Source organism: Scyliorhinus torazame, chromosome 10 (genome assembly GCF_047496885.1).
Source record: "Scyliorhinus torazame isolate Kashiwa2021f chromosome 10, sScyTor2.1, whole genome shotgun sequence".
Classification (NCBI taxonomy): domain Eukaryota; kingdom Metazoa; phylum Chordata; class Chondrichthyes; order Carcharhiniformes; family Scyliorhinidae; genus Scyliorhinus; species Scyliorhinus torazame.
In genome coordinates, this window is record NC_092716.1 from 174,610,928 (window position 1) to 174,624,657 (window position 13,730).

Consider the following 13,730-nt stretch of genomic DNA (forward strand, 5'->3'; position numbering starts at 1 on the left):
ATTGGCCGGCGCCATCGGCTGGAGGACCTGCAGGAGAATGGACATGTGGTCAGTGGGAGGGATGTGTCAGTGTGTATGGCAATAACAACTCACGTGTGTCAGGTCCTCCAGGTGGGGCCCAGTGGATCCTCACCACTGTGGCGTGCGCTGGCCTCCACATTGGTGACCGCTCTGTCCTCGGCCACCCCAATCACCTCCACGGCCCGTTCCTCGAAGGTCGTGAGGATTCTTGTGTCCAGCACCCCTCCGCTAGTCTTGGCCCTCACCCGGTGATTGTGTGAGAGCTTCTCCTGCTGAGACACAGAGAGGGTTTCGTTAGCCGCACACATGGTTCACAGTGGTGGGGGGAGTGGAGAAGGAAGGGTTGGGGGGGTGGTGAAGGGAGGGTTGGATGTGTTGAATGCTCGCGTGGGGGCAGCAAGGTCTCTTGGGGGGGGGGGGGGGGGGGGGGTTGGAAACGTTAGTGTCAACTCACCTGTGCCACCCGGTGTCATTCACCTTTTTGTGACACTGGAGGCCAATCCTCCTGATCACGGTTCCCTGACGGCTTCTGCCACCTCGTCCCAGGCAGCACTGGCAGCCCTGTGGCTCACCCTCCGGTACTCTCAGGGAAACAGGACATCTCTACTGACCCCCACCGCATCTTGGAACCTTCCCAGGTCCGCATCTCCAAATCCTGGGGCTGGACATCTCGGCAGCATGACTGCGAGCTGAGTGGGATTGGTTGTGCAAGTGCCGTTTAAGTGCTGCTCGACCTTGCTGGCGGGAAGTTGGCGAGCATCGTCCCGGCGAATCAGCTGGTGAGCCTTCATTTGCGACGTGAAGCCCATGGCGCCTCATTAAGTCGACCAATTAACGTTGAATAGCATTCCCAGCCTCGCTGGGCCGAGCCTGCGGGAGCTCGCGGCAGTTCCCGCTCTCTACCACACTTAGAAAATCTTTACAGAGAGTCGCATCAGGAATGGAGAATCTGGCTCCAAGCCTTTCATCTCTTTAATTTCAATTGTGGAAGATGTGCACAAAGCCTGACACTGATTCAGGGTCACTGATGGTGACCTTCAGAAGCATCATTCAGATACCCACAATGGAGTGAACTTTACAGCACCCACCTGCTCAATTGATGGCCACTTAAGATCTCATTCTGCCACTGCCATAATAATACATGCAGCCGGGGAAGGTAGAAGGAAGACGGCATCCTGCAACTTTAGCAGCTCAGGCTAAAATGCACGAAGGAAGGACGAGTATCAACTTTGGGGTGGCCCCTGTGCAATTGGGGGCAGACACACACTGACCAAGTAATCATCCTACCTGTAAAGTTTCAGGCAAGCGACCACTCAGAAGCGATTACTGTAGAAAAGTTCTGTTTTATTCACCTAACTATACACTTCTCCCACTCCTCAAAGGTCTCCTGCATCCCAGCCCACACCCGGGCTGTGGTATTTATATCCCAATAGTCCCAGGAAAAAGGTTGGATAGCCCTGCCGCTGCATCTGGGTAAATCGTATTCAGGTGAGGTCACAGGGACGTTGCAGGTCCCTGGGCCTCCTATAGGGTTATAACACTACTCCACAGGTAGGCAGGGTGGCACAATGGTTAGCATTGCTGCCTCACGGCACCGAGGACCCGGGTTTGATCCTCACCCCGCATCACTGTCCATGTGGAGTTCACACATTCTTCCTGCGTCTGTGTGGGTTTCACCCCCACAACCCAAAGACGTGCAGGGTCCGTGGATTGGCCTGCTAAATTGCCCCTTAATTGGAAACTTTTAAAGAAAACACTACCCCCACTCCGCTTCCCCACTCCGGTCTCTAAAACCCAACATCCCCCATCTCTCCATTCCCTCTCGGCACATCCCCTGATCTTCCCTTGACCAGTATCCCTGAACTTATCTTTTAAGTTCCGGAGACGCCTTTCTTCTCCTCAGAACTGCCTGGAATTCCAGCAATGGCCACTACTTACTTCTGGTATTCAGGTACTACAAAACCTCCCAGCCAATCTGATTGACCTGAAGCTCTCAAGGGCTGGATTTCCTTAGCCTGAGAGGCAGAAGATCCATTCCCACGTAATTAACACTGCTCCCAGCCTATTACCACTAAGGGGGAGCCGGTAAACTTTGCAGACACTGGAGCAGAAGGATTGGATTCTGCAGATGTCACTTGTAATGAATGTGATACATGCTACCTCTGTTGCAGATGGATGAAGGGCAAACCAAGACTTCAGGGTTCTTAAGAAGGCTGTTCTGAATACATTGGGAAATGATAGGTGCAATGAGCATTGTAAGAGATGATCCTTCACGATGGCAAATCTGTGGAGCATGCTGAATAGCCACTCAAGGCTGTCCTTCAAAGCTCTTCTGGCATGGTCCAGGCAGCAGATACATTGTTTGAACATTACAATTGTTTGAGGCTCACGTTGTAAATTGTTGGACAGGTTTCATGTGGCAAATTAGGCACTGGGACATACCAAAATTTCACAAGTGCAGGCCCTTTATTTATATCTTCATTGTTTTGAATACTTCTGATATGTACTCTGGGCATCTATGGAGAAGCCTGATCTAATATTGTGGAGGACACATGCCTTGATCGAAATGAACACTTTTCCTTCCCATCATATTGGAGGCTTTTGATCAATTTAGCACCTAAAATCACGCATAAAGTAATTATATTTCTGTGCCCATGGTGTTTCTATTTAATGTGCTCATTATATTAGTGTTGTGTATCCCTACTGCACCTGTTCATTATTATCTAACTTTATTCTGTGTATATCTACCATAAGTATGTTGTATCTGTAATATCTGTGTATGTGTTACTGTTACTATTATTTACGATTTATTTTGGTGTTAACTACCTTAGATATTAGATTTATTCACTCCTTTCCTGTTACTATCTCTGCCTGTGCAGCTGTATGAGTGTTGTGGTGTTCCCCCTTAAATTAGTCAAGTGCCGGCCATGTCAATGTTGGATACCTTTGCTGTGACTCTCTCTTTTACTACTGTTGTAATCCCCTTGTGTCCTTCTCCAACTGCCTTTGTCTGTGTATCTTTCATAATAACTTTTCTTTGCTGTTACTGACCTCCCTTTGACAATTTTAAATAATTTAGTTTTCTTCTTTTATTTACAGATTACCATTATAATCAGTATCGCACTTGGCATTGTGATATTCCGAATTGTGACAACTGTCATTCTGACAAAAACATCAGTGGTTTTTGTGCGTGACAATGCAAATTCAATGGCTATAATAATTAGTGCTGTGTTGCATTTCCTCACAGTTTTAATAATGACTAAGGTAATTTATCTCCGTGAAACTCTGGGGGATGTACTGGAGTGCTCTACCAGATCTGTACAGACATCGGAATCGTATCTTCAAGATTTCAATGCTCTGCTCTATCAATGTTCATGTAACAGTATGAACATCGTTGTACCTACTCTCAGTTGCATTTTCTGGCCGTTGCACAGGCATCATCACCATGTCCTTTGCAGGTACCCTTTGTCACTGATGAGTTGGGAGATATAGTGGTAATATCACTGGACTAGCAATCCAGAGGCCAGGTTAATGTTTTTGGGGCATGAGTTCAAATCCTACCATAGCAATTGGTAGAATTTCTGTTTATTTGAATATAAACAATGTGCAGGGGTACGGGGAAAATGCATGGTAATGGCACAAAGTCATAATGTTCATTTGGAGACTTGGTGCTGAATGAAGGGCTGAATGGTCTCCTGCTTCATCACTATTCTGTGATTCTGAGCCAATCCTGAAGCCTGTGTAGACCCTTGAAGATGTCCAGGATCTACGATCTTCTCAACATGTAGGAGGCATGGAAGCATCCCAGGTATCTTGCACAAACTTGCAGCACGGTAGCACAGTGGTTAGCACAGTTGCTTCACAGCTCCAGAGTCCCAGGTTCGATTCCTGGCTTTGGTCACTGTCTGTGCGTAGTCTGCACGTTCTCCTCGTGTCTGCGTGGGTTTCCTCCGGGTGCTCCGGTTTCCTCCCACAGTCCAAAGAAGTGCAGGTTAGGTGGATTGGCCATGCTAAAATGCCCTCAGTTTCCAAAAAGATTAGTTGGGGTTACTGGTTTACAGGGATGTGGTGGAGGCGTGGGCTTAGGTAGTGTGCTCTTTCCAAGGGCCGTTGCAGACTCGATGGGCCGAATGAGCTTCTTCTGCATTGTAAATTCTATGAATTATTTATTGTGGTTGCACACCAGCAGCACATTGAGTGAATGAAACCCTTTCCTGGTGATATATTGGAATGTTTGTTGCTAGTGAGCTTTTATGGGCTTATGTGTGCAGTGGATGGCACCTGCACGTGTGTGAATCTGGAAATAACCACAAAGCACAGTGCTCTGTCATTCTGGCTAGCTCGATCACTTAACATAGTACACAATTATGGTCCTTGCCAAAAAGGTGCCTGTGACCTCCGATATGTACTTGTGGGTGGAAGCTTGACAAGTGCTATAGGGATCCACAGTGGAACACTGGCAAGAACCAATCCCATCAAAGTTAAGAACAATGTTGACTTTCAGAGCCACTGGCAATGGATTTCCTTCCAACTCCTGGAGAATGTAGCAGAAGTGAGCCACCAGATCTCTGGAGATTCATAGGCATTGGTGACACTGTCTCTCGCTCACCTGCAGAAAAGACGTCTGGTCTGTAGGCCCTTGGTCTTGGGATGCACCTACATGCAATGTCTCCATGAGCCTCATCCTCTGCATTGGAAGGGGACCAGGGTGAAGCTCGTCCCTTTGAACAACCTGGTGCTGCCAACCCAATATTTTCTGCCTTCTCTGCTGTCTGTATACAATTATGCAGGAAGCAATAATACCAGCCTCCATCTTCCTGAAGATCTTCTCTCTGCAGGGTCAATGAGAAGAAGACATGAGTGAGCAACAACCATCAAAGGTCCTACTTCGGTCCATGACTAGTGAGTGACTGTGGGTTCGAGGGCTTGGCATCCGTGTCAGCACCTACAGCCTACTGAAATCTTGGCCACCACATAGTCAATTTCAAGGCAAACAGTATCCTCCATCCAGCCCCACCTTAACGTAACTGACTGCACTGAGATTGCTTTGGTCAGGCGCTTGGTTGTGCTGCTCGACGACTACAATTGTTGAAATGCAGATGAGTGCAAGTGTTTAATGAGGGAGTGTGTTATGGGCCAGGGTTTAGAGAACCCCAAAGTGTATCATGGAGTTCACCTGACCCACAATTTTTAATAGATTGTGGTCTGGGGAGCACACGGCCCACTCAACAGGTGTGGTACAGCAGAAATGGAAAAGTAATTTTTAAAACAAAACAGTGTTTATTCTATGAACTCAAGTTAACCTTTTTGAACCAAACAGTGAACATCTTAGCAACCATTAATTCAAATACAACCCCCAAAGAATACAGCACTAAGTAATCCTTTAAGCTTTCCTTTTAACATCCATAAGACTTAAAACATCTTTTATCAGAAGCACATCAGGTTAAAGTCACTACTGTTATTAGTTTTAAATCACCAGGATCAATTTAGAGTCTCTAGATTACAGAGAGAGACTCTAATACACCTTCTGGCTGTGACTGCAGCTATCCAGCTCCATCTTACCAACCATTAATTCAAATACAACCCCCAAAGAATACAACACTAAGTAATCCGTAATAACTTCCCAAACAACATCCAGACAAAAGAAACACCTTTTAACAGAAGCACAGTAGGTTTACATTCACTACTGAGAACATTTATAATTCTGAATTCACCAAATGATCAAGAGATAGTCTTTTCATGGCAGAGAGTTCAACAGTACACCTGCTCTGTCTAGGTTCAGCTCCAACACTGAAAATGAAACTAAAACACACCCTGCAGCAAACAGCCCAGCTCCACCCACTTTCTGACATCACTGCAGTAGTAAACACCTTTTTCTTAAAGGTACTCTCACTACAGATATTTATATAAACACCCATTTCTTAAAGGTACTCTCACATGACAAGTGAGATTAATTAGGGGGGGTGGTCTCAAGAGTTTCCATATGTACCGGGCAGCCCGGTAGCACAGTGGGTAGCACTGTTGCTTCACAGCTCCAGAGTCCCAGGTTCAATTCCTGGCTTGGGTTACCGTCTGTGTGGAGTTTGCACGTTTTCCCCGTGTCTGCGTGGGTTTCCTCCAGGTGCTCCGGTTTCCTCCCACAGTCCAAAGATGTGCAGGTTATGTGGATTGGCCCTGCTGAATTGCCCTTAGTGTCCAAAAAGGTTAGGTGGGGTTACTGGGATAAGGTGGAGGTATGGGCTCTTTCCAAGGGCCGGTGCAGGCTCAATGGGCCGAGTGGCCTCCTTTTGCACTGTAAGTTATATGATTCTATGTGAACCTGCCAGTGCGAGATTCTGAGCTCCTGCTTTAAACAGACCATTCCAGTTTGTCCAGTTGCTCAATTGCCCTTGACTTCATTCTTGCTCAGGTGGTTTCCACATTTGGAATAAGGAGATTGATTTGTGGAAGGATTTGGAATTAGTTTTGCATGAATGAACTTCATTGCTTAATTCTCCTGTTCCCTGCATTGTCATTGAACAAAGAACAAAGAACAAAAGAACAAAGAAACGTACAGCACAAGAACAGGCCCTTCGGCCCTCCAAGCCTGTGCCGACCATGCTGCCCGTCTAAACTAAAAGGCTCCCAATATTTCTCAGCTGTGCATCTCTCCTCAATTGGTAATACACAGTTCAGTTGTGTGTCCCTTTAATTGGCCTCCCTTGTGTGGTTTAGCAGTTTCTCATTTGTAATTGCTATTCAGTTTTCAAGATGGTAGTGCTGAGGTTTCACTAACAGACCAGCTCCCTTCTGATTTGTCTGCGGAAATCCCTCTCATTATCCTGCAGGTGCATATTGTTCAGGCTTCCCTCCCTCCCATAACTCTTGATCCTCTCCTGTAATCCTTAATGCCATTGAAATATTGGTCGATACCATACAAACATATGAATTAGGAGCAGGCCACCTGGCCCTTTTAACCTACTCTGCCATTCAATAAGATAGTAAGAAGTCTTACAACACCAGGTTAAAGTCCAACAGGTTTGTTTCAAATCACTAGCTTTTGGAGCTTAGCTCCTTCCTCAGGTGAATGAGCTGTGCTCCGAAAGCTAGTGATTCAAAACAAACCTGTTGGACTTTAACCTGGTGTTGTAAGACTTCTTACTGTGCTCACTCCAGTTCAACGCCAGCATCTCCACATCATTCAGTAAGATCACAGCTAATCTGAACGTAACCTCAACCTTTATTCATGCTTACTCCTGATAATGTTGTCACCCCCTGTTGTCACCCCCTTGCTATTAAGAATCTAGCTAGCTCGGCCTTGAAAACATTCAAAGCTTTTGCTTCCAAAGCCTTTTGAGAAAGAGTTCCAAAGACTCACAATCCTCTGAGAGAAAACATTTCTCCCTATCTGTGTCTCAAATGAGCAATCCTTTATTTTTAAGTAGTGGCCCCTTATTCAAGATTCTCTAACAAGAAGTACCAACCTCTCCATATCCACTCTGTCAAGACCTCTCAGTTTCTTAAAGGTTTCAATCAAGTCGCCTCTTATTATTCTAAACTCCAATGAATACAAGCCTAATTCGTCCAAGCTTTCCTCATAATATAACCTATCCATTCCAGGTATTAGTCTGGTAAACCTTCTCTGAACTGTTTCTAAAGCATTTACATCTTTCCCTAAAGGAGACCAATACTGTGCACTGTACTCCAGATGTGGTCTCATCAGGGCCCTGTACAACTGAAGTATAACCTCCCAGCTTTTGTAATCAATTCACCTCACCATAAATCATAACATTCTATTAACTTTCCTAATTATTTGCTATACCTGCACACTACACTTGTGATTTATGCACACGGACACCCAGATCCCTCTTAATCTCAGAACTCTACAATCGCTCACCATTTAGATATTCTTTATTCTTCCTGCCAAAAATGGACCATTTCACATTTCCCCGCATTATACTCCATTTGCCAGATCTTTGCCCACCCACTTATCTATCTGTGTCACTTTCTAGCCTCCATATGTTCTCTAAACAATTTCCTTTCCTATCTATCTTTATGTCATCAGCAAATTTCACAACCATACATTGAGTCCTTTTATCCAAGTTATTTACATAATTTGTAAAAGTTGAAGCCCCAGCCTGTGGCATACCAATGTAATATCCTGCCAATCAGGAAGGATCCATTTTTGCCTACTCTCTTTTCTGTTATGCGATGAATGTAGGAATATTAGATGTATTATATTATAGGTGTTTGATGCAGTAAGGGGTAAAAGCATGGGGATAGTGTGTGTGTGACTGCTGCAGTCATGTTTTTAAAAAAAAATCCTAGTTTGAAAGACAAAGGTTTTGAAAGCCAGGAAGTGCAATTAAACAATTGTAAAACGCTTGGGCTGATGCAAATTTTGGATTAATCAAGGTCTCCTGTGGAATTAATTATATTTCAGCTTGGTAAAATTATGTCGTTACTGGGTGGAGCTAAGGTATCAGGCATTTTGCAAAACAAACAGGTCAGTGGACTTTGAGATAAAGCTGTGACTAGAAGCTCACACCGCAGTTCAGTTAAAATAGATTAACAGTCTTTCGAAGGAGTGCACACTTGTCTGAGAACAAGGGGAGCTGAAACAAGTTGAGAAACATTTTCTGAAATCATACAGCCATAGTTTCTGCATCGTTCTGACAGGATTCATGTCTTTTCTTTAAAGCAGTGTCAAAAGATCTCACTTTCTCAAAGAACAGCTCTGTGAAGCAGGTATTGTGATGTGCTATGGTACTTAAAGTGGATTGAGAGCTGAAATGTTTTTGCCTGTTGTTTGAGTGGGAATAAAGAAAAGGGTAGTGTATTCACTGTATTGAATAGCATTGTTTAAGGGGTAATTGTAAGTCACTTTTCATGTGATGTTAAAGATATTTTAATACTGTGTTAGTTCTAAAATCTGTTTTAATATACCATATTCCGATTTCTTTGGGAAATCACTCTTGGAGCGAGGTATCTTTCCTCATTGTCTTACAAAGTTTTTTTAAAAATTCGTAAATGTGGATGCTTCCGTATTCATGTCATTGGCCAAGTCATCGTCGTCCTGTCAGTCTGGATGCTGGTCCACAGTGGGTTGTGCCTCTTGACTGTGTGGCAGTACCAGAGGCAATGGAAGTGCTGATGTTCCAGGCGTGGTTTCCTCCAAAGAGGGTACCTGTTCACGGTCCTCATGTTTCCACATGGTCTTCTCTCACCTTGTGCGGAACAGGACCTGTTTTCTCCAACATGACCCCAGGGGCCCAATGGGCATTGTCAACAATTCTGGAGATACAAGGTGTCTCCCGGTTTAAAGCCTCTTCCAAGCGTCTGGTGCTGATGGTATTTCCTTTGAAGGTCCTGCTTTTTAACTCTACTTTCCCGCTTAGACTTGGAAATGTCAGGCTCAGGCGGGTTTGGAGGCGTTGGTCCATAGCTCTGCCGGTGCTATCCTGATTGTGATCGTAAGGCACGGTCTGATAATGGAACAGGAACCTTACCAGTCTCATATCAAGCAAGCCCGTCGTCTGTTTCCTCATGCCTTGTTTGAATGTTTGAACTGCCCGCTCCACCAAACCATTCAAGGACAGGTAGTGCATGACAGTCTGGATCTGCCTTACCCCATCGGCATGCATAAACAATTGGAACCCCTGATGAGTGAACGGGGTCCGTTGTCCCCTTGTTCATGAAGCGCAGAAAGTCAGTATGCAGGTACAGCATATAATTAAAAAGGCAAATGGAATGTTGACATTTATTGCAAAAGGAATGGAGTATAAAAGTAGAGATGTTTGTTGCAATTGTATAGCGTGTTGGTGAGACCACATCTGGAGTATTGTGTCCAGTTTTGATCTTATTTGAGAAAGGATGTGGTGGCATTTGAGGCAGTTGAAAGGGTTGACGTATGAGGATAGGTTAAACAGTTTGGGCTTCTACTCGCTGGAATTTAGAAGGATGAGAGGGGATCTGATTGAGGTATATAATATATTAAGAAGGATTGATAAAGTAAACGTAGACCAAATGTTTCTCCTTGTAGGACAACCTTGAATGAGAGGTCATAGATATAGGTTGAGAGGCAGTAGATTTAGAACTGAAATGAGGAGGAACCACTTCTCGTAGACATAGAGTTTACAGTGCAGAAGGAGGCCACTCGGCCCATCAAGACTGCACCGGCTCTTGGAAAGAGCACCCCACCCGAGGTCAACACCTCCACCCGATCCCCATAACCCAGTAACCCACCCAACACTAAGGGCAATTTTGAACAGTAAGGGCAATTTATCATGGCCAATCCACCTAACCTGCACATCTTTGGACTGTGGGAGGAAACCGGAGCACCCGGAGGAAACCCATGCACACATGGGGAGGGTGGTCAATTTGTGGAACTCGCTGCCCCATAGTGCGGTGGAATCAGAATCATTAAATGGGTTCAAGAAGGAGATAGATATATTTATGATTTTTAAAAATGGGTTAAAGGGATATGGGGAATAGGTGGGGAGGTGGATTTGAGACCAGGAAGAGATCAGCCATGATCTGATTGAATGGCGGAGCAGGCTCATAGGTCTGAATTTCCTACTTCTGCTCCTAATTTTTATGTTCCTATTTCTGTGACCAATACCCCTGATATCCCATGGGTACTAACGGAGTGCCGTAATTTACCCATGGTTGTTCTCGAGGTGGTGGATGGACATCCAGTGCACGTCCTGCCACTTGGAGTGGGCATCTATGAGGACCAGAAAATTCGACCCCAACGAAGTCAGTGTGCAACCGCACCCAGGGGTGCCCTGGCCTATTCCAGGGATGGAGCGAGGCTGACAGAGGGAGCTTCTGGTGTTCCTGGCATGCCGAATCATCATTTCCAGGCCATCACACATGGCTCCTCGCTAGCATCTTCATCTTCTGAGTGTCCACTATGCAGGTCTTGCAAGATCATCTCTTGACGCGCCGCGGGACGACCACGTGAGCTCCCCATAGGAGTAAACCTTGCTTTACACTCCTGCTGCTTCATGATGTGGAACTGTAGGGCTGCCGAGGAGCTTTCTGTATCCGGCAGTGCAGGATAATGTGACGTAGTTTTGCCAACGCAGGATCCCTGTAGGTGCACATACAATTGTGCACGGCCGTCACTGGCAGAGTATTCATGAACTTCAGTGACGCCATGATCGCGTTCGTTACTGGTGGTGGTGGGGATTGGGGGGGTGGGGGGAGGTGCGGTTCACAGACAGCGGGAACCGGCTTATCCGGTTTCAACACTGGACCACTGGTGCAGCCCACTCTGCAGATCAGACTGGCTGTATGACACCCAAGCGCTCCAAGCACCGTAATTTGGTTTCCTCCTTTGGAATTTTTGACACTTGAGAAGGTGATGTTTAAGTTGAGGGGGAGGATGGAAGGGTTCTACAATTCATGGGCATTGTTTACCCTGCACTTTCAAGAATTGGATGACATCGAACATTAGGAGGGGGGGCTGGGTGGGGGGAGGTTGAGTATTGTTTATTTTTTAGAAAATATATATTTATTAAAGTTTTTTAACACAATTTTTCTCCCTTACAAACAATAACCCCCCCCCCCTCGTAACAAAAAAAAAAGAGAAATCGCGCAGAGCAAGATATATACATGGCAAAATGATATATTTACACAGCTTTGTACACGGGCCCTCACCCGTACGTGCCAGTTTCCCCAACTCTTCATGTTATCTCTTGCTCATCCACCCTCCCAGGCAGTCCCCCCTTTCCCCCCCCTCCCAGGACGTCCCCTCCACCCCCCCCCACTGCTCCAAGGCCCACCACCTGAGATATTGCTCCCGCCACTCCTCTCCAGAACCTTTCCAGTGCCGGGCATGACCAAAACATATGGACATGGTTCGCCGGGCTCCCTGAGCACCTTCCACATCTGTCCTCTACGCCAAAGAACCTACTCAACCTCACCCCCGTCAAGTGCGCTCTGTGGACCACCTTAAATTGTATAAGGCTGAGCCTGGCACACGAGGAGGAGGAATTAACCCTACCTAGGGCATCAGGCCACAGACCTTCCTCAATCTCCTCCCCCAGCTCCCCCTCCCATTTACCCTTTGTAGCGCACAATGACTTACGAGAGAGACGAAAAGTGATGAAGTCGATTGAGGCTGTATTAAGCGAGACTTGTCCCCAGTAGTTCAGCAACACAATGAAGCGGCGGGGAGAAGCTCGGGTTCTTATACTCCGCCTTCAGGGCGGAGCCAGGAGTCAGCAGCCAACCAGGACCCGGGATCTGTCAGCCAATAGCATCACGGCTTCACAGTCCCACATGACCCCTAATACATACCACCACATTCACCCCTTGTTAAAAAGGAACCCGGCGGGGTGGTGGTTCGTATGGTGGTAGGGGTTTACAAGGCTGGTCCTGGGAGGAAAATTTCGGACATGTTACTACAGTTTTAGCCCTACACTGGGCTATGTACAAAGTTTGTGAAACTATTTACAATATTAGTAAGAGAAAACATTTTTTTTTGTTACAATACAACAATATTCTTGGTGTCACGCGGATGCCACGAGTCGAGCGGGCGGTCTGGTCTTCCTCGTCGATCGCCTCAGCCCCGGTGGTGGTGCAGGTGCTTGTTCAGGCGTTGTCGTCGCCGGGAGCGTTTCGGTGTTCGTTCGTGTTTCACTCCTGGGCGGGCACGGGAGGAGGACCGATCCTCCCGGGAAGGGGGCGGTCGCGGGGTGCGCCGGTGGTAGGGAGGGGATGATCGGTGTCGGGGGTGTGTGTGTGCTGCCGGCGGGCGGCAGGTCCAGCAGGGAGACCGTGTCCTGTCGGCCGTCGGGGTACGCCACGTAGGCGTACTGCGGGTTCGCGTGGAGAAGGTGAACCCTCTCGACCAACGGGTCCGATTTGTGCGCCCGCACATGTTTCCGGAGCAAGCTGGGTCCTGGGGCCGCCAGCCAGGTCGGCAGTGACGTTCCGGAGGAGGACTTCCTGGGGAAGACAAGGAGGCGCTCATGAGGCGCTTGGTTAGTGGTGGTACACAGCAGCGACCGGATGGAGTGGAGAGCATCCGGGAGTACCTCCTGCCACCGGGAAACTGGGAGATCCCTGGACCGTAGGGCCAGCAGGACGGTCTTCCAGACCGTGCCATTCTCCCTCTCTACTTGCCCGTTCCCCCGGGGGTTGTAGCTGGTCGTCCTGCTCGAGACTGAGCAGGAATTGCTGAGCAGGAACTGGCGCAGCTCGTCACTCATGAAGGAGGACCCCCTGTCGCTATGGATATATGCAGGGCAAACGAACAGTGTGAATATGGTGCCAAGGGCTTTAATGACTGTGGCCGCTGTCATGTCGGGGCAGGGGATGGCGAAGGGGAAACGAGAGTACTCGTCCACCACGTTCAGGAAGTATGCGTTGCGGTCGGTGGAGGGGAGGGGCCCTTTGAAATCTAAACTGAGGCGTTCAAAGGGGCGGGAAGCCTTGATCAGGTGCTCTCTATCCGGCCTGAAAAAGCGCGGTTTGCACTCTGCGCAGATGTGGCAGTTCGTGGTGACTGTACGGACCTCCTCCACAGAATAGGGGAGGTTGCGGGACTTTATGAAATGGTAGAACCGAGTGACCCCCGGGTGGCAGAGGTCCTCGTGGAGGGCTTGGAGACGGTCTATTTGTGCGTTGGCACATGTGCCGCGGGATAGGGCATCGGACGGCTCGTTCAGCTTTCCGGGACGGTACAAGATCTCGTAGTTGAAGGTGGAGAGCTCGATCCT

The 13,730-nt window shown here is 47.4% G+C and overlaps 1 protein-coding gene across 1 annotated transcript in view; it reads left to right on the top strand.

The window, feature by feature from the left end:
• LOC140430273 (anoctamin-9-like) overlaps positions 1–13,730 on the top strand; it is a 630,447-nt gene that overhangs the window by 244,960 nt on the left and 371,757 nt on the right. Inside the window, exon 13 of the mRNA XM_072517696.1 lies at positions 3,121–3,285. Within this exon, the coding sequence (XP_072373797.1) occupies positions 3,121–3,285 (165 nt within the window). The remainder of the gene's footprint in view (positions 1–3,120; positions 3,286–13,730) is intronic.